Source organism: Cetorhinus maximus, chromosome 15 (genome assembly GCF_964194155.1).
Source record: "Cetorhinus maximus chromosome 15, sCetMax3.hap1.1, whole genome shotgun sequence".
Lineage (NCBI taxonomy): Eukaryota > Metazoa > Chordata > Chondrichthyes > Lamniformes > Cetorhinidae > Cetorhinus > Cetorhinus maximus.
In genome coordinates, this window is record NC_135893.1 from 93,685,563 (window position 1) to 93,704,510 (window position 18,948).

Below are 18,948 nucleotides of genomic sequence, written 5' to 3' on the forward strand. Positions count from 1 at the left end.
GTGTGTGAGTGTGTATATGAGTGTATGGGTGTGTATATGAGTGTGTATATGAGTGTATCGGTGTGTGTGTGTATATGAGTGTATCGGTGTGTGTGAGTGTGTATATGAGTGTATGGGTGTGTGTGAGTGTGTATATGAGTGTGTATATGAGTGTATGGGTGTGTGTGAGTGTGTATATGAGTGTGTATATGAGTGTATCGGTGTGTGTGAGTGTGTATATGAGTGTATCGGTGTGTGTGCACAATTAGTGTGTGTGAGAGGTGGTGGTTTTGAGGATCTGAGCAGCACAAACGCGTTTCCCGGCGGTGCTGCGGGAGCCGCGGTTCCCCCCGTAGCGGCGGCGGCGGCGGCCATGGCCGCCCTGGACTCGCTGCTGGACGAGGTGGCTCTCGAGGGGCTGGACGGCATCACCTTCTCCACCCTCTGGTTCCGGCTGGACAACCGCGTCCCCGCGTTCCCGCTGCAGCTCGACCCGGCCACCAAGCAGTTCGTGTGGGAGGCCCTGTCCGCCTGCCCGCAGCTCCGCTTCTACCGGCTGCCCCAGGACCGGCCGGCCCTGGTTTTCTATGACCGGTGAGGGGCCGAATTCACCGTCAAACAGGCCCCGTCCCCCCGGGGAAAACAACAACCCCGACATCGGTCAGGAGAGGCCTCACCGCAAACCTGGGGCTGGGGCTGGGGCTGGAGCCGCCTCCCCAAACCTGCAGCTCATGTGGTGCCGGCAGCAGCGAGGCCCGGGGAGGGGGAGGGGGGGGAGGGGGAAACCGCCAGGGCTGTGAGGAGGGGGAGGGGGGGAAACCGCCAGGGCTGTGAGGAGGGGGGCGGGGGGAAACCGCCAGGGCTGTGAGGAGGGGGAGGGGGAAACCGCCAGGGCTGTGAGGAGGGGGGAGGGGGAAACCGCCAGGGCTGTGAGGAGGGGGAGGGGGAAACCGCCAGGGCCGTGAGGAGGGGGAGGGGGAAACCGCCAGGGCTGTGAGGAGGGGGGGGGGGGGAAACCGCCAGGGCTGTGAGGAGGGGGGCGGGGGGAAACCGCCAGGGCTGTGAGGAGGGGGAGGGGGAAACCGCCAGGGCTGTGAGGAGGGGGGAGGGGGAAACCGCCAGGGCTGTGAGGAGGGGGAGGGGGAAACCGCCAGGGCTGTGAGGAGGGGGGGGGGGAAACCGCCAGGGCTGTGAGGAGGGGGAGGGGGAAACCGCCAGGGCTGTGAGGAGGGGGAGGGGGAAACCGCCAGGGCTGTGAGGAGGGGGAGGGGGAAACCGCCAGGGCTGTGAGGAGGGGGAGGGGGAAACCGCCAGGGCTGTGAGGAGGGGGAGGGGGAAACCGCCAGGGCTGTGAGGAGGGGGGGGGGGGGAACCGCCAGGGCTGTGAGGAGGGGGAGGGGGAAACCGCCAGGGCTGTGAGGAGGGAGAGGGGGAAACCGCCAGGGCTGTGAGGAGGGGGCCTGGGGGCAGCTGCTGTCAGGGTTGTGGGTTGTGGGTGTTGCTGCCAGGACGCTGAGTGCAGGGTGGCTGGGTCCTGCCAGGGCTGGGGAGGGTGGGGGGGGAGGTGAAGAGCAATTACTGCAGATGCACAAGGTTTAAAGGCCCAAATTACACAAAAAAACATCATCCTGGGTTGGCTCAATTACAGGACTATCCTGTTATGGTTGGGCATCCTGAAGGCTACATCCGCAGCGTTGTTGGGCAGTTGCAGGATTTTGACTCAGCATCAAGATCCCGCTACTTTGCAACAACCAATTAACAAGCTATGGAGCCAGCAACAAAAAGTTGGGTCTTTAACGAGCTCAATAGCTTTTTGTTGTTGGCTCCATTTTTCTGCAGTCGGATGGGGAAACGTTTGGGAGTGAGTTACCACGGGTATGAGGAGATGACACAAGGATGGATGAAAAGGCCTGCAGATGGGACCATGGCTGCATGTAGCAGCAGAGTATGTTTGGGAAGGTGTTTGGATGTTATCGGATTTTGTTGATTCACTGTTTTTGAGTGGCCGTAACAAATAAAGAGAAAGTGAGGGGGCAGGGGGCCTTTAATTTGGTGGCTGTGACTGATTTCCTGTTCACAGGATAGCCCTAATCCCACCTGAGGTTCTGGCCTGGATGCCCATTTGGGCACTGAACCACCCCTTCACACTGCTAATAGGCTGTCCGAAGCTTGATTCACCCTGCTGAGGTGTCAGGGGGTGGGGGAGTGAGTCAACCACACAACACTTTGATTCCACTTCCCTCACCCCGCTGAAAGCTGTAAAATCCAGCACATAGTTCCAGATTAAGACGGTGTGTGACTTGGAGGGGAAATTAAGTGTAGGTGTTCCCATGCATCTGCTGCCCTTGTCCTTCTAGGCAGTAGAGGTTTGGAAGCTGCAGTGCATTTTGTAGATGGTACACACTCCTGCCACTGTGTGTCAGTGGTGAAGGGAGTGAAGGTTTAAGGTGGAGAATAGGGTGCCGATCAAGTGGGCTGCTTTGTTCTGTATGATGTCGCGCTTCTTAGTCATAAAGTCATTTACTTGAGTGTTGCTGGAGCTGCCCTCAGGCAAGTGGAGAGTATTCCATCACACTCCCTGACAGCATTCTGGCAATAGTACTGAAGACTTGTGCTCCAGAACTAGCTGCACCCCTAGTCAAGCTGTTCCAGTACAGCTACAACGCTGGCATCTACCTAGCCATGTGGAAAATTGCCTGGGTATGCCCTGTACAAAAAAAGCAGGACAAATCCACCCCAGCTAATTAGCACCCCATCAGTCTACTCTCAGTCATCATCAAAGTGATGGAAGATGTCATCGACAGTGTTATGAAGTGGCACTTAACTCAGCAATAACCTGCTCACTGACGGTCAGTTTGAGTTCCGCCAGGGCCACTCAGCTCCTGGCCTTATTACAACCTTGGTTCAAACATGAACAAAAGAGCTGAACTCCAGAGGTGAGGTGAGAGTGACTGCCCTTGACAGCAAGGCAGCATTTGACCGAGTGTGGCATCAAGGAGCCCTAGCAAAACTGAAGTAAATGGGAATTGGTGGAAAACTCTCCGCTAGCACAAAGGAAGATGGTTGTGGTTGTTGGAGGTCAGTCATCTCATCACTGCAGGAGTTCCTCAGGGTAGTGTCCTCGACCCAACCATCTTCAGCTATTTCATCAATGACCTTCCCTCCATCATGAAGTCAGAAGTGGGGATGTTCGCTGATGATTGCACAATGATCAGCACCATTCACAACTCCTCAAATGCTGAAGCAAATCGTGTCTATATGCAGCAAGACCTGGACAACATTCAGGCTTGGGCTGATAAGCGGCAAGTAACATTTGCGCCACGTAAGTGCCAGACAATGACTATCTCCAGCATGAGAGAATCTCAACATCTCCCCTTGACATTCAATGATATTGCCATCACTGAATCCCCCACTATCAACATCCTGCGTGTTGCCATTGACCAGAAACTGAACTGGACTAGCCATATAAATACCGTGGCTACAAGAGCAAGTCAGAGGCTGGGAATTCTTCAGAGAGTAACTCGCCTCCTGACTCCCCAAAGCCTGTCCGCCATCGACAAGGCACAAGTCAGGAGCGTGATGGAATACTCTCCACCTTCCTGAGGGCAGCTCAACATTGAAGAAGCTTGACACCATCCAGGACAAAGCAGCCTGCTTGACTGGCAACTCATCCACCATCTTAAGCATTCACTCTGATGTCACTGTGCATGGTGAAGAGTGTGTATAATTTACAAGATGCCCTGCAGCAACTCACCAGGTCTCCTCAGACCACACCTTCCAAACCCTGCAACCTCTACCGCCTAGTAGGACAAGGACAGCAGATGTGTGGGAACACCTGCAACTTCCCCTCCAAGCCCCACACCATCCTGACTTAGAACTATATTGCTGTTCCTTCACTGTCATTGGGTCAAAACCCTGGAACTCTCTTCCTAACAGCACTGTGTCTGTACCTACACCACATGGATTGCAGCGGTTCAAGGAGATGGCTCACCACCCCTTGAAGGCAATTAGGGATGGGCAATAAATGCTGGCCTAGCCAGTGATGCTCTCACCCCATGAAAGAATTTTAAAAAAACTCCTGACTTGTGCTTTGTAGATAGTGAACAAGCTTCGGGGAATCAGATGAATAACTCACTGCAGAATTGCCAGTCTCTGACCTGCTCTTGTAGCCACAGTATTTATGTGGTCCAGTTAAGTTTCTAAGTGTTGTTGGGTGAAGAGGCTGGAATGGGTACGATAGTGTAGGGGTGATGGCTGAGGGATGCGAGAGGTTGAGCTGCAGGTTGAGGGAAGTGAGTGGGGTCAGGTCTTTTATATCAGCTGAGAGCTGAACAGGGTCTAGTTTAACGTCTCATTGGAAAGACAGGACCTCTGACAGTGCAGTTTTAGAGGAGAAGCAGAGAGGGTTAGGGAGAGAATTCCGGACCTTAAGGCCAGCAACGGAAAATTGAAAATCGGGGATGCTCAGGAAGCTGGAATTGGAAGAGCACAAAAATCTCAAAAGGTTGTATGGCTGGAGAAGGCTACAGAGATGGGGAGAAGTAACACCACAGAGGGATTTAAAACAAGGATGTGAATTTTAAAATCGAGGCATTAGCGCACCATGTTAGCTCAGTGGTAGCACTTTTGCTTCGTGTGCCCCACCCCCACCCAATGACCTGTGAAGCTGTTAATGCAGTGAAGTGTTTAATTCTTTACACTTTGAGCTCCACTTGTTCAGTGCACAGTAGTGTTGAACACCAGAGCAAACTGGACAGAACTGCTGTGCTGAGAAATAGCTTTTTTATAGAACAAATTGATATTTGTTCAATAGTGAATTTGCTTAAGTAGAAAATAATGATCATGAACTAGAACAATTGAGATATAAAAATATCACATAGTTGTTTAAAAGTGAAAGTAAAATAGAAGTGATCATGTAAAAAAAAATACAATGTATATTTTGTGTGTCTGTTGCCGGTGTTAGTACCTAGTAGTTCTGTCTGTTTTTAACCAGGGTTATAAAGCTATGAGAAAAGACTCAAAATGTTTAACAACTTTTAATCTCCTGCATTAAATTTGTTACCAGTAATTCAAACTCTTAGTGAAATTAAAATTGTGCACTTCAAATGTAATATTCACGAATAAAGAATGCCCATTCTAAATTGTTAGTACAACTGCTGTGACTAGAGCTTTGTATGTTTAACTGCATTTTAATCTTTTTATATTTTGTTCCTGGTAAGATATGAAGAAATTGATCCAGAGACAGGAATCCAAGAGACACGGAGGGATCCTACACCGAGAGATGATATCTATCCTGTTTGCATCATTTCAGATAATAAAGATGGAATTCAGGGTTCCTGTCAGCATTTTCACAAACGAAAAGACATAACTGCAGAGATAAGGACTCAGCAGTTTATACCATGCTGCACTTTGGATGAAGCTGTAAAAAGGTGAGTTATGAAAGCTTGTCTAAATCTTTGCGGGATTCAACGCATTGAATTTGCACAAATTCGGCCCTTAAAATGACGTCATGCCTTATGGCAGCAATATTGTCTAACAGGTTAACCTAACAAAGCTGGCAACAGGGTTTAAAGGTACATTTTTGACACCTGGGCCATATTGCTTTCATGACTTAGTGTCGCAGGAAACGGGAATGGGGAGGGCATGGGCAGATTTAAAAATGAGAATTTTAAATTTGAAGTATTGACAGACCAGTGTAAGGGTTGTGAGTACGGTTGGAGAGATGGAGCCTTGTGTTGTCGGCGTGCGTATGTAAACTGGCCCCTTGTTGTCTTCCGAGGAAAGACATAGAAGAGGAGGCCAAGGAATGCTGTGGAGATTCCAGAGGTGACATTGTGGACGTGTAAGAAAAAGTCACTGTCTGACTATGATCTGATAACGAAGGATGGAACCAAGTGAGGACAGTCCCCTGAGCTGGACAACTGAGGAGACACTTTGGAGGGGGAACAGAATGTGTTTACATTAGTGTTTTCACAGTGAACACTCATCCGAGTGCTGCAGTGTGATATATTACACGGAAGGGCATTACCAATGAAAGTAGTAGGTTAGTCTATGCCTGTAATTCAAAAGGTGAGGTATAATGTGGTACTTTTATTGCATGGTGGACATATGTGGTATGAAGCACTGAGATATCTTTTATCTATATTCTCCTGTAAAGGCTTGAGTTCACGCGATTATTCTGCTTTGTACTGTAGGTGGGGAGAGAAGTTGGTCATCGTCGCCTCTCAAATGGTTCGTCATCGAGCTCTGATTGGCTGGGAAAGTGATCCAGAGTTAAACCTGCCTGACTATTCGTATTGTATACTGGAGAGGCTGGGTAGAGCAAGGTGGCAGGGAGAGCTGCAAAGAGACCTTCACAGTGGAGCTTTCAAGTGAGGACAAATTGCCTTCAGAGAAATTGGACCCATTTTGTACAGTTGCTTTAATTTTTAGAAACATTTTTTTCTCTCGTAGAATTGATGCCCGTAAAATGCATTATCACCGTCGAGTCCTCGACAGAAACAACTTGATAACTCTGCAGTCCCACGTGATTCGGCAGCCTAATGGAAACCAGCAGTATTCCATTCTGCTCCTTCTCAAACGCTTCCATGTTGACCGGTAAAATAGTTCATTTTGAAAATTCTTCTTGCTTTTGAAAGCATTGTAATGTGCAATAATTTAATAGGCAGTTAAGGCACACTTTTAGTGCCAATGCTGAGGTACTTCAGCATCTCAATGATGCAAGATGTGCAACACAAGTATCAGGGGGGGGTTACCCAGATCACATATAAAAAGAGACAGTATTAATAGCCTCTGTAAAGGAGACTTTTTTATACATCAATTTTGAATGTTGGCAAAAGAGTTAGCATCTCCTAATTAACAGTTTTTAAAAAAAACTCATCAGCATTTTTCACCTCTCGCGCATGCTCTCTCATCTTTCTTTCCCAATCTTTATTTTGATTTCTGTACATGATTTAAATTGTTACCACAATGAGTAATTGAGGTGAATCTGTTGATGTATTTAAGGGGGGTGGGGGGCTAGATAAACACATGAGGGAGAAAGGAACTGAAGGTAACGCTGATCAGGTTAGATGAAGAGAGTTGGGAGGAGGCTCATGTGGGACATAAACACTGGCATGGGCCTGGTTGCTGAGCTGAATGGCCTATTCCTGTGCTATAAATGCTTTTTTGTAATGCTTTTACACTTCCTGCTTTATGCTGCTTAATTTATACTCTGAATGCCCCATTGAGGATTCTTCAATTGTTTGAAGACCCTCGCTGTTTTACTCAGCTCAGGGCTTGTTGCGAAGTTTCTTGCTGGGGATGATGGCAATCTCCTCGCAGACCCTTTTGTTGGTGTGGAAGTCATTACCAAGGCGGGTGTAGTATTTCTCAATGATCACTCGGGCAGCTTTCTTGCCCTGTAGAGGATATTGTGCTAGATCATACACCAATATAGCGCAAACCTCTGCTCAAAAAAAACTTTGTGGACGGCTATTGCCATGGTGAGTGGCAAACACCGTTCCTTCACCACTTATTCTTTCATGGGATGAGCGTTGCTGGCAAGGCCAGCATTTATTGTACATCCCTAATTGTCCTTTAGAAGTGGTAGTGAGCATCCTTGAATCGCTGCAGTCCATCTTGTGTAGGTACACCCGTATTGCTGTTGGCCTGTATTTTGCAGTCTAATTTCATTGTACCAAAAATGGAGTTGGAATTGAGAATCAACCATGATCTTATTAAATGGTGGACCAGGCTCAAGGGGCCAAATGGCATATTCCTGTACTTACATCTTATCTCCTTATGACATATGTCCAAGAAACGTGTAACTCTGGGCTGTAAGTTTAGGCTCTTGACTTATTTAATCTGTAAGGTGTGAGTCACTCTCATAAACATTCTCAGTATTTTGCATTTAGGGGTGAGCCTGTACTGCTCAAGGATCATGAAAATGCTAATTCTTCATGCCAGCTGAAAAATATTTATTACTGTGATACAGAAAGCCAGCTTTTTAAGTTTAGATTACTGTTATACGGATCACCCACTGTATTAAGTGTACCTCCTGTATTACGTGACCTTTGTCGCTCCTATGTATGCATACTTTACAATGTTCTCAAACCTGTTAACTTTTTATTTCACTGCTTCACCTTTCTATCTGTAATATGCAGGAGAAGCAAATATGACATTTTAATGGAAAAAATCTCCAATATCCTTGTGAACCGGCCTAATCAGTTGGAAGTCATGTTAACTCTTAGGGATGAGCTGGTAAGTGTTTCCAAAGCACAATCGTGGCACAAACAGATGGGTTGAAGTACTATGGCGCTGTCTGACCTGATCATGTATCTTCTTGCTTCTGTGCAATGCACTTTTGGTTGGTAACTTTATGTTCTGATAGAAGCTATACCAGAAACTATTGAAGTGTACATACTGGTGCTAACACCAGCGTTAGCAGGAGCCATCATCGGCATACTGTGTCAGTTCCTCGGATGTGCTGGCTTACCTGTGGAAGCTGCCATTTATACTTTGCATCAGAAAATGTATTAGGAAGAAGCTATATCATCTTCAATTAGACATTCTTCAAGTGTGATCACTCTGGGGGGTAGTTTTTGCGGGGACTGGTGGACATTATTACTGTGAAAAAAGAAAAACAGAAAATGCTGGAAATAATTTAGATCAAGCAGCACCTGTGAAGAGGGAAACCAAGTTAATATTTCAGGTCAGTGACCTTTTTGTCAGAACCCTGATGAGTTCTGACGAAAGGTCAATGACCTGCAACAGTAACTCTCTTTCTCTCTCCATAGATGCTGCCTGAACTGCTGAGTATTTCTAGCATTTTCTGCTTTTCTTTCTGATTCCAGCGTCCGCTGCATTTTGGTTTTGGTATTATTGCCAAACCTGATTCCGCCCTCTTTGGCTAGTCATGAGGAACAGTGCCCTTGCTTGATTTTCACACACCTAACCTTCACTGCATATTAAAGCAGAGGGAGAGAGTGTGGGAGAAACCATGCATTAAGAGCATTCTTTGCGAAACCAGCAATGAGAAATACTTCTTTAATTAAACTGTTGTTCCACGATATCACTCCATCACACTTCATGAAGTGAGAATATTTATGGTGCTTTGCAGAAGAGCCTTGAAATACTTTTTAAGAGAAAAAAAATGCTTATCAGATACATAGACGATCTCTGGGGTTTAACTGCAGTGTTATCTTTTCCTTGGGAGAAGAATGTGAAATATGGCACCAAGTGGCAAAAGTATTTCAGATTCTTAGCCTGGAATCATATTTGAACTTTTGTACAGTTGCTCTTGGTCTTGCAATTTGTAATTTTAAGATTATCTTTTTGCATATGGAACACCTGTCACCTGTGTGTACCTGTAATTATACCTGACCAAAAGATTAAAAGCAAATTATTCAGCTTGTCAAGGTATTTGTCCACAATGAGGAAATTCAGGTTCAGAATTTTACAAAGCCAAGCAATAAAAAAGGTCAAAGTCACTGTCGTTATTCTTAATTCACGTTCTGTAATAGATTAAATATGTCATTGTGCAGATGAAAGACCTTTCCTTCACTTACAGATGTTTGTTTTCCCTTTGTTTAGGGTCTTTGTGAGAGAACTTTCAAAAAGCTTTATCAGTATATGGTGGCTGGTGGTATAGCCAAGGTGATTACTGTTCCCCTCAAGGACCTGAATCCTGAAGGAGGACCATGTGTGACAAAAAAAGGTAATCTAGACTTGATTTATCTTTCATAATTACTGTGTGCTTTCCTTATTCAAAGTGCAAATGAGACATTGGTTTGGATAGCTAGAGGTTGACAGTACAATCTTCGAAGAGCTGGATAACCTAAACATTGTTGGGCTGTAGTTATACTGCCACTTGCACATCTTAATTTAGTGCACCTTAATGTGAGAATCAGTACAATTTGAGACCTGGGCCCTGTTTTGACTCCAGGACACACTGAGGGCATGTGATGTGAGACCCTTTCATGAACTGCCCTCGATGGATTGGATTTGTACTCGAGCTTATGAACCTGGGTTTTAAAAAGTGCTCCTTAACTTTCTAACCTTAACACTGAGTCTTAATGTTATATGAAAGTGATTGCCATCCATGTTCCAAGAAAGCACAAAATGCTGGGAGTGCCCTCCTACCAGGGTGTAGAAATTTCTCTCACCAGCTGCACTCCAATGTTATTACTTGTAATTGTTAATACTTGTTTGACAAATATTTCAAAATCAATCCCTAACCATGCTAGGTTAGGGATTGATTTTGAAATACTTGTCAATACCTTGTACTGTGCCTCAGCTATCCCTATTTCAGCAAGTAGATGCAAAATGATTCATTTAGGGCCATGCTGTTAAAGTCCTTTTATTAACATTCCATGTGAAACAATGAGATTGAATCCTGAGTCACAGAATTTTTAATAAGTCATTGCAGTAAAGAAGCCCAGTATTCAACAGCATAGCAACATTTGATATTCCTTAATTGTGGCCTTCAGTTGTTGATGATCTGCTGAATTCCCAGCTTGCACTAAATCTTGTTCTATCAACCTTATCTTATTGGGGATATCATGGGGTTTGGCCTCTTGTGCTACCCAGAATGAAACATTTTTCAAGGACCATGGCAAAACATTTGCAGTAGGGGCCCCTTGAGTTTGTGCAATCATCTTTATTTTGTTACCAGATCAGACTTTGAAACTTCTCTTTGTAGAACAAGTATAAGGTGGTCTCTGCAAAAATCAGGTTTCACATCAGTTTTGTTTTTTGAAGTTCTAATGATAACCTAACTCCAAATGGTTACCATGTGGGGAATGCATTGGAATCTCGGGTGAATTTTTGTGTTTAAGTAACCATTATTGTTTTCAGGAACTCAGATTATTGTTCGATGCCTGAAACTGATAAAGCCATACGGGAAAAAAGTAGATGATGAAGATGACGATGAAGAAGATAATAAGACAGTCGAAAGAATGGATGTTGTTTATGAACGAGATATGCTTACCCAAGCTTATGAACTAAGTAAGTTTTCAAGGTGTATTTGAAGAAATTACTGCAAACCATAAGTTTGTTCCTTGGAAAAGTATGTGCTACTGTTGCCTGATAATATGAGTGTTTTTGCAGATGATACATGTTCCTTATATGTGCTGAGTGGAATTTGAAACCAATGCGATGCTGCAATGAAAGTACTCCAGAATTGTTCAGTAAATCTGTCATTTGTTTGAGGTACCCTTATTCTAACCGTACCCAACAGTCACTTAGTGAGCAAGAGGAGGTCCCCTTCACCTAAATAGGTTGAGTTAGAGTTGCTCTAAGTAATGGTAACCTGTGTGTAGCAGGGCCAATGTAAGAAGCTGTGTGCCAGAAATACAGTGTGTTGAATTTTGCAGTCGGTGGCAAAAGACAATTGCTCGCTGCTGGCGTTGAAGGAAGCTGTCCACAAAGATCTAGCGATCTCTGTGTCACTGGTTTCCCCTTACTCGATAACCTGGCAATGTCAAGGGAATCTCCAAGTGTCGAGCAACAGTGACGTCAGCAAGCAGAGTAAGCAGCCAATCACAATTCAGTATTCTCTCAGAGCGAACCAGAACATTGAAAGCTCTGATTATCCTTCATTTTTAATTTAAATTTTCAGATAGTGAAATAAATAATTTGATTAAGACAGGAACTAAAATAAAGATAAACCTTTTATAAAAATTGTAAAATGTCTTTTATAACAATGGAGAAATTTGACATTCCACAAATATAAAATTAGCTTTTCGGGGCTAGAGAGGGTGTTTAACTGTAATTGTGAGCTTAATACGTTGTTTAAAAACCCAGTTTCAGCACATTTCCACAAGCTGTAACATTTTCAAAGGTTTTTACAGTGAGACGAGCAGTGCAAAAGTGGGAGTTTTCACCAGTTTGCAGATTGCTGGGGGTTTCACTCTGAGGGAACCTCATCACAGTATCCTCTGGAGAAACGTAGCATCCCTGATAGCAACTTATGGATCTTCACATTATTCTGCACATGCGCAGACTCCTGAAGTTGCTGTCGTCATTACCATGGCAAAATCTGGGCCAATAAGAGCAATCAAGTAATGGGTAATTATAATGTGGATAGCAAGGTCCTGATTTGGATGGATGAGGGGGTGGACACACGATATTCTAAGTGTAAATCCGGAACCTCAGTTGATGATCCTAAGACCACGTTTCCTGAAGTGATATTATCAGAGGAAAGGACCTCCACAGTTGGCATCGCCAATTAATAGTTCTGGAGCTTTTAAAGCGTAACCGAGCAATAGGATTGTGTACGGTGTGCTTGAAGGGGTGGCCTTTCATGTTTGAAAATTCATTGGTCATCTTACAAGGGAAGGGAAATAAAAATAAGAGACACAGACTTACATTTTAAACATAGAAAATAGGAGCAGGAGTAGGCTATTCGGCCCTTCGAGCCTGCTCCACCATTCATCATGATCATGGCTGATCATCCAACTCAATAGCCTGCTCCCAGGTTCTCCCCATATCCTTTGATCCCTTTCACCCCAAGAGCTATAGAATTTTTATACAGCACCTTTCAAATCCTAAGGACATCATAAAGCGTTTCAAAACTAATGAAGTACTTTTAAGCGTAGCCACTATTGTAATTCTTTAGGAAGAAGTCCATGGCAGTATGACCTCCAAAAAAAAATATAAAGTTTTCATCATTTATCTTTTTCCTGGCATTCCTAGTTGAGAGGAGAGGCACCAAAGGCATTTCACAGACTGAAATCCGATTGGCACTGAATGTTGGAAAACTTGAAGGTCGGATGCTGTGCCGCCTGCTGGAAAGATACAAAGTTATTACGGTAAAGGAATGCACTTGGGTCTATACCACCCTTAATCTGAATACATAGCATTACCATTGAATACGAAAGGTTGAAACTGTAGAGTTTAGACCCTGTTGAGCAGGGTTTAAACTAGTTTGGCAGGGGATGGGAACCAGAAGGTGAATTCAGATGGGACAAAATCAGAAATGGAATTGGAAGGCAGAAAGTTAGGGAATGAGTCTGGAAGGCAGAGGAAACAAATTTTAGAAAATAAAGAGAGAGTTTGGCAGTGCGCGAGGGTGTATACACTTCAATGCAAGGAGTATAGCAAATAAAGCAGATGAGCTGAGGGCACAGATAGAAACGTGGTAGTATGATATCATAGCTTGTATAGAAACATGGCTTAAAGAGGGACAAGAATGGCACCTCAACATTCCTGGTTACAGGGTTTTCAGATGAGGTAGAAAGGGGGATAAAAAAGGAGGGGGTGGCAATTTTGGCCGAAGAACCAATTACAGCTGTGAGGAACGTTGATTTATTAGAAGGGTCATCAAATGAGGCCATATGGATTGAGCTAAGGGACAAAAAAGAGGCAGTCACAGTACTGGGAATGTACTATTGACTCCCAAGCGGTTAGATGGAGATTGAAGAGCTAATATGTAGGCAAATCTCTGAGAAGTGCAAAAACATTAGGGCAGTAATGGTAGGGAATTTTAATTACCCCAGTATTAACTGGGATGGTTTTACTGTGAAAGGAATGGAGGGAATAGAATCCTTGAGGTGCATTCAGGAGAACTTTTTTATAGCAAGTCCAACAAGAGGGGGTGCAGTTCTGGACTTAGTTTTAGGAAATGAAGCTGGGCAGGTGGAAGAAATGGCAGTGGGAGAGCATTTTGGTAGTAGTGATTATAGTTCAGTTAGTTTTAACATAATTATAGAAAAAGACAAAGATAGAGCAGGAGTTAGAGTTCTAAATTGGGGTAAAGCCAATTTTACTAAGCCGAGGAGTGGATTAACAAAAGTGGACTGGAAACAGCTGTTTGAAGGTTCACCAGTGTTAGAGCAGTGGGAGGCGTTCAAAGGGCAGATTCAAGGGGTTCAAGGTAAACATGTTGCCACGAAGAAAAAGTGTGGAACGGCCAAATCTAGAGCCCCCTGGACCATACAGGGTAAGATGAGGCAAAAAAGGAAAGCTTATGTCAGACACCGAGAACTCAATACTTAAGAAAGCCAAGAGGAGTATAGAAAGTGCACGGGTGAAATCAAAAGGAAATTAAGAAAACTGAGAGAGGACATGAAAGAATATTGGCATGTAAAATCAAGGAGAACCCAAAGATGTTTCATCAATACATTTAAGAGTAAGAGGATAACTAAGGAAAGAGTAGGGCCCATAAAAGACCACAAAGGTAACCTATGTGTAGAGGCAGAATATGTGGGTATGATTCTTAATGAATACTTTGCATCTGTCCTCAGAGAAGAGGGGTGTGATGCAGACATTGTAGATAAGGAGAAGTGTGAAATATTGGATTTGATAAACAAAGGGAGAGAAGAAGTATTAAGGGGATTGAAAGTGGATAAATCACGAGGGCTGGATGAAATGTTCCCCAGACTGTTAAAAGAAGCCAGGGAGGAAAAAGCAGATGCTCTGACCATCATTTTCCAATCCTCACTGGATGCAGGTGTGGTGCTAGAGGATTGGAGGACTGTTAACGTTGTATCTTTGTTTAAAAATGGTATCTGGATTGGATGTTTACAGTAAAAGTGATGTCAGTAACCCATATGGTTGGGTGTTCAACACTCCAGCTTTGCTAAGACAAATTGGATCGTGCTGTAACAGAACCTTAGTTGAAAATCCACCTATTGTATAGTTCAGGGACATTTGCCTGTGTGTAAACCACCCTCACCCACACCCTCACTCACTAAATACAATGAGAGGTGAAGGGGTAGACCAGGAAATTACAAGCCAGTCTAACCTCGGTGGTGGAGAAGTTACTAGAAAGAGTTCTGAGGGACAGAATATATCTGCACTTGGAGAGACATGGATTAATCAGGGATAGTCAACATGGATTTGTTAAGGGAAGTCATGTTTGACAAATTTAATTGAATTTTTTGAGGAGGTAACCAGGAGTGTTGATGAGGGTAATTCATTTGATGTGGTCTACATGGACTTTAGCAAGGCTTTTGATAAGGTCCCTCATGGCAGACTAGTCAAGAAAGTAAGAGCCCGTGGGATCCAAGGCAAACTGGCACATTGGATCCAAAATTGGCTCAGAGGCAGGGAGCAGAGGTTGATGATAGTGGGATGTTTCAGTGACTGGAAGCCTGTTTCTAATGGGGGTCGGGGCTGAGGCCCTTGCTATTTGTGGGGTACATAAATGGTTTGGACCTAAATGTAAGGGGTATGATCAAGAATTCTGAGGATGACATGAAAATTGGTAGGGTGGTACATAGTGAGGAGGATAGTTGTAAACTGCAGGAGCATAACAATGGACTGGTCAGCTGGGCAGAGCAGTGACAAATGGAATTCAACCCGGAAAAGTGAAAGGTAATGCACTTGGGGAGGGCTAACAAGGCAAGAGATTACACTATGAATGGTAGGACCCTGGAAAGTACTGAAGATCAGAGGGACCTTGGTGTGCATATCCACAGATCCTTGAAGGTAGCAGGGCAGGTAGATAAGGTGGTTAAGAAGGCATATGGGATACTTGCTTTTATTTGCTGAGCCATAGAATACAACAGCAGGGAGGTTACGCTGGAGCTGTATAAAACACTAGTCAGGCCCCAACTTGAGTGTTGCTTGCAGTTCTGGTCAATTAATTACAGAAAGGATATATTTGCACCAGAGAAGGTACAGAGGATGGTGCCAAGACTGGAAAACTGCAGCAGCTATGAGCAGGGATTGGATAGGCTGGGGTTGTTTTCCTTGGAAGGAGGCTGAGGGGAGATTTGACTGGGGTGTACAAGGTTATGAGAGGCCTAGATAGAGTGGATGGGAAGGACCTACTTCCCTTAGCAGAGAGGTCATTGATTAGGGGCATAGGTTTAAAGTGATTGGTGGAAGGATTAAAGGGGAAATGAGGGAAAATGTTTTCACCCAGAGGGTGGTAGGGATCTGGAACTCATTGTCTGAAAGGGTAGTAGAGGCAGAAACCGTCAACTCATTTAAAATGTGTCTGGATATGCACCTCAAGTGCTGTAACCTGCAGGGCCACGGACCAAATGCTGGAAAATGGGGTTAGGCTGGGGGCCTCATTTTTTGGCCAGCGCAGACATGATGGGCAGAGTAGCTTCCTTCTGTGCCATAAATTTTTCTACATTTTCTAAATATCTGAAGAGGAGGAATGTGCAGGGATGTGGGCAGGGGAGTGGCAGTGCGTGAATTGCTCCTTCGTGAGACAGCACAGACACGATGGGCCAAATGGCCGCCTGTGATGTAATGATTCTATGAATTGAATATTTACAGTCAACTTTTTACATTACCTGTGCTGTATAATTCATAGCTTCACAGTATTTTGTTTTCACCTCCTTCCTTTCTGTTCTGTGTTGTAGTTTTGATGGCCTGATGTAAATCTAAAATAACCAAATGACTACCTACGTGTACCACATAAAACCTTATCACAGGTAGTTAATGGGACACCGAAGGGATGCATTATAAAATTAGAATTGAAGAAACAGGTGAAGCCTTGTGGATGCAGGAGGCAAAGCCTCTTTAGGGTCGAATTGATGATGCATTTTGCGATGGGATGTTGGAACAAATTAATACTTTACGGTTGACTCTGTAATCTGACCATTGAATATTTAAGGCCACTGTTGATGATTAAGCAGCTAGCCAGACTCTCTGACATGACCAAATCTGTTACTGTGGGTAGGGACTTTTCCCATTTAGTTCTGGATTACCCTGAAAGCCAGTGTACTAACAGATAAGTTGGTCCTAGCAGCAGAAAGCTTTCCACACTAAAAGTTGCATGGTTTTTAGGACATTTTGAATTTGAAATGAAGGCCTTGAAATTCCAGGGCACCCACTTTGCCAGCACAAAATGTATCGGGCCGAAATCCTATCTGCTCTAGTCTGAAGCTCATTGCTCTTAAGTTATCTCAGCAGCATCCTCTCCTGTGTGCTAACGGGAAGAGTGGCCTACTGCTGCTCTACCTGAGGTGTCCACAGGCCCTTCTGGGCCGAAGAAAAATTTGACCAGAAAATTCATCCACTCCCACCAGAGCCATCATCCTTGCAGGTGGATGTTCTTGATGCCCTCTGGGGTTGATTTCTTAGTCTAGTAAACGTTTGGGGCCTTTTCAAAGGCTTCAGCGGAACATATGTGAGTTTCACTAAGACCCATCAAGGACATAATGGTTGGAAGTGCCCAGGAAACCTTTTCCTTGGCCACAACTCTTGACATGGGAAAATCTTCCACTGTCCCACATGAACAGCTTCCTGCTGGAATTTAATGGGTCACAGCAAATGGGGTGGAACTCCAGCTTAACAAGTTCCACCATATCTTCCTAGCTCCCCTAGGAAGAAATTGGTGTCTTCTCTCCTCAAACCCCAATGATTTCACAGTCTAAATTTTTTAAATTATTGGTACAAGAGAGACCATTGATGTATTCCAAACTCTAAGTATGTGTTCTTTATAACAGGGCTTCATGGAGGATGAAGGTCGTCAGCGCACAACTAAATACGTGGCTAAGACATTTGTGGAGCAGAGTGAACTGAGCAAGCAATTTGAAAAGGAAAAGGCTAGAAGCGAGCAGTTGGCAACAACTAGCTTCCTGCCTCTTGAGCATGCCAAATCAGAAACTGTTCGCCAGCAAGCTCTATCTCAAGCGAAGAACTTAGCAGAGAACAAAAGCATACCGCAGAGTTTACCAGAGGGCTTATCGAAGGCAAATCATGGTCGAAAGGAACCTGTAAAGTTACCTACAACCCCTGCACAGAACAATCGATCTTCTCATTCAGAGCACAGAGAAAAAAAATGCACTACCTCACAGAAAATATACAAAGGAAAGAAATTAGTTAAGAGTGCATTATTTAGAAAATTCAAACTGAAAAAAGGTCGTAAATCAAAATTGGGCAAAGGTTGGTGAACCATGTAATTTTGTATTTTACACTGAATTATTTATTTGCATTGCTGTATGCAAACCTGTGCAACAAAATCTTTTGCGCATGGTCAAGATTGTTGCTAACAGTGTAGACATTGATCTCCCAAGTTGCTCGATATTTTGCTGTTGCATTTAAGTGTTTCAAGGCAGTCAGGATGGGCAATGAATAGGGATCTTCTATCTGGGAATCACTAAGGCAACATAAACTAGAATGCATGGTAAACATAGAATGGTAAACTGCACGCCTTTAGCCAATTAAACTTTCACAACATCTCTGTGGATACTTTGAGTAAGGGAATTGATTCCTTCTGGCAGCTCCCAGCCTGTGCCAAAGCTCCATTTCTCTCTTCAGATAGCGCCTTTGTTGTCCATGGGCTGTTAATTCTAGCTCAACTATGCCATGGTGTCAGTGGGACATGTCGAAGAGACAGGCCCCAAGAAACGACCTCAGTCAGCATGGGGATTGAACCCATGCCATCGGCATTACTAAACGCCACACTCCAACCAACTGAGCTAACCAGCCCCAAGCCAAAACTCTTTAGACTTGGATAAGTTTGGTGTGCCCCTACAGGGAAGAGAATTGCAGCCCCTTTGGCCAAATACATTCTGCGTGTGTGGACCAACTACTCTGGAGACTCTTGCCCATAGTAATTGAGTACAATTCTGCATGTTGCAAACATCCAGCTGACGAAAAAGATGTTTTTCTGATTCTTTGGGTGTGGACCAATCATCAGAAGTGGATCTGCCCCAATTCCTTCCAGTTAATCAGTGCAACTTTTCCACTTGTGTTGTTTTCTTGTATCACCTTGGTGTCTGATGTGGTCACCCATTTTTACATTAGTGAGTTGAGCCTCAAGGGGATAATCTGTAGTATGTGTGTACAGGAGTGGAGGAAGGTCTTAATGCCGATATAACTTAAATGACTAGTGTTCTCAAGTTCGGATAACACTCTATTCATTTGTAGTTGGAGGTAGAACGGAAAGTGAGGAAGACCTTGCTTAAAGTATCTAATGTCATATTTTATTTCATATTGGGGGAATATTTTCATAACTGCTCAGATCTTTGTTCATAATTTGAGGTATTCTTCACCCTGTGGAGTAAACTCAATTGCACGGAT

At 44.3% G+C, this 18,948-nt stretch overlaps 1 protein-coding gene across 6 annotated transcripts in view; it reads left to right on the plus strand.

Annotated features, from left to right (window-relative positions):
* Positions 1-340: 340 nt before the first annotated feature.
* The window catches only part of gtf3c1 (general transcription factor IIIC subunit 1), a 65,446-nt gene continuing 46,838 nt past the window's right edge, over positions 341-18,948 (plus strand). For 2 of the 6 annotated variants that reach the window (XM_078558972.1, XM_078558973.1), the window contains exons 1-9: positions 341-573; positions 5,199-5,408; positions 6,174-6,350; positions 6,433-6,576; positions 8,124-8,220; positions 9,553-9,676; positions 10,816-10,965; positions 12,655-12,770; positions 17,370-17,808. In XM_078558972.1, the coding sequence (XP_078415098.1) occupies positions 353-573; positions 5,199-5,408; positions 6,174-6,350; positions 6,433-6,576; positions 8,124-8,220; positions 9,553-9,676; positions 10,816-10,965; positions 12,655-12,770; positions 17,370-17,808 (1,678 nt within the window). In that variant the 5' untranslated portion in view covers positions 341-352. Of the gene's footprint in view, positions 574-5,198; positions 5,409-6,173; positions 6,351-6,432; positions 6,577-8,123; positions 8,221-9,552; positions 9,682-10,815; positions 10,966-12,654; positions 12,771-16,055; positions 16,165-17,369; positions 17,809-18,948 lie in introns of those variants that run through there. The other 4 variants (XM_078558974.1, XM_078558975.1, XM_078558976.1 and 1 more) reach the window with 4 other exon arrangements.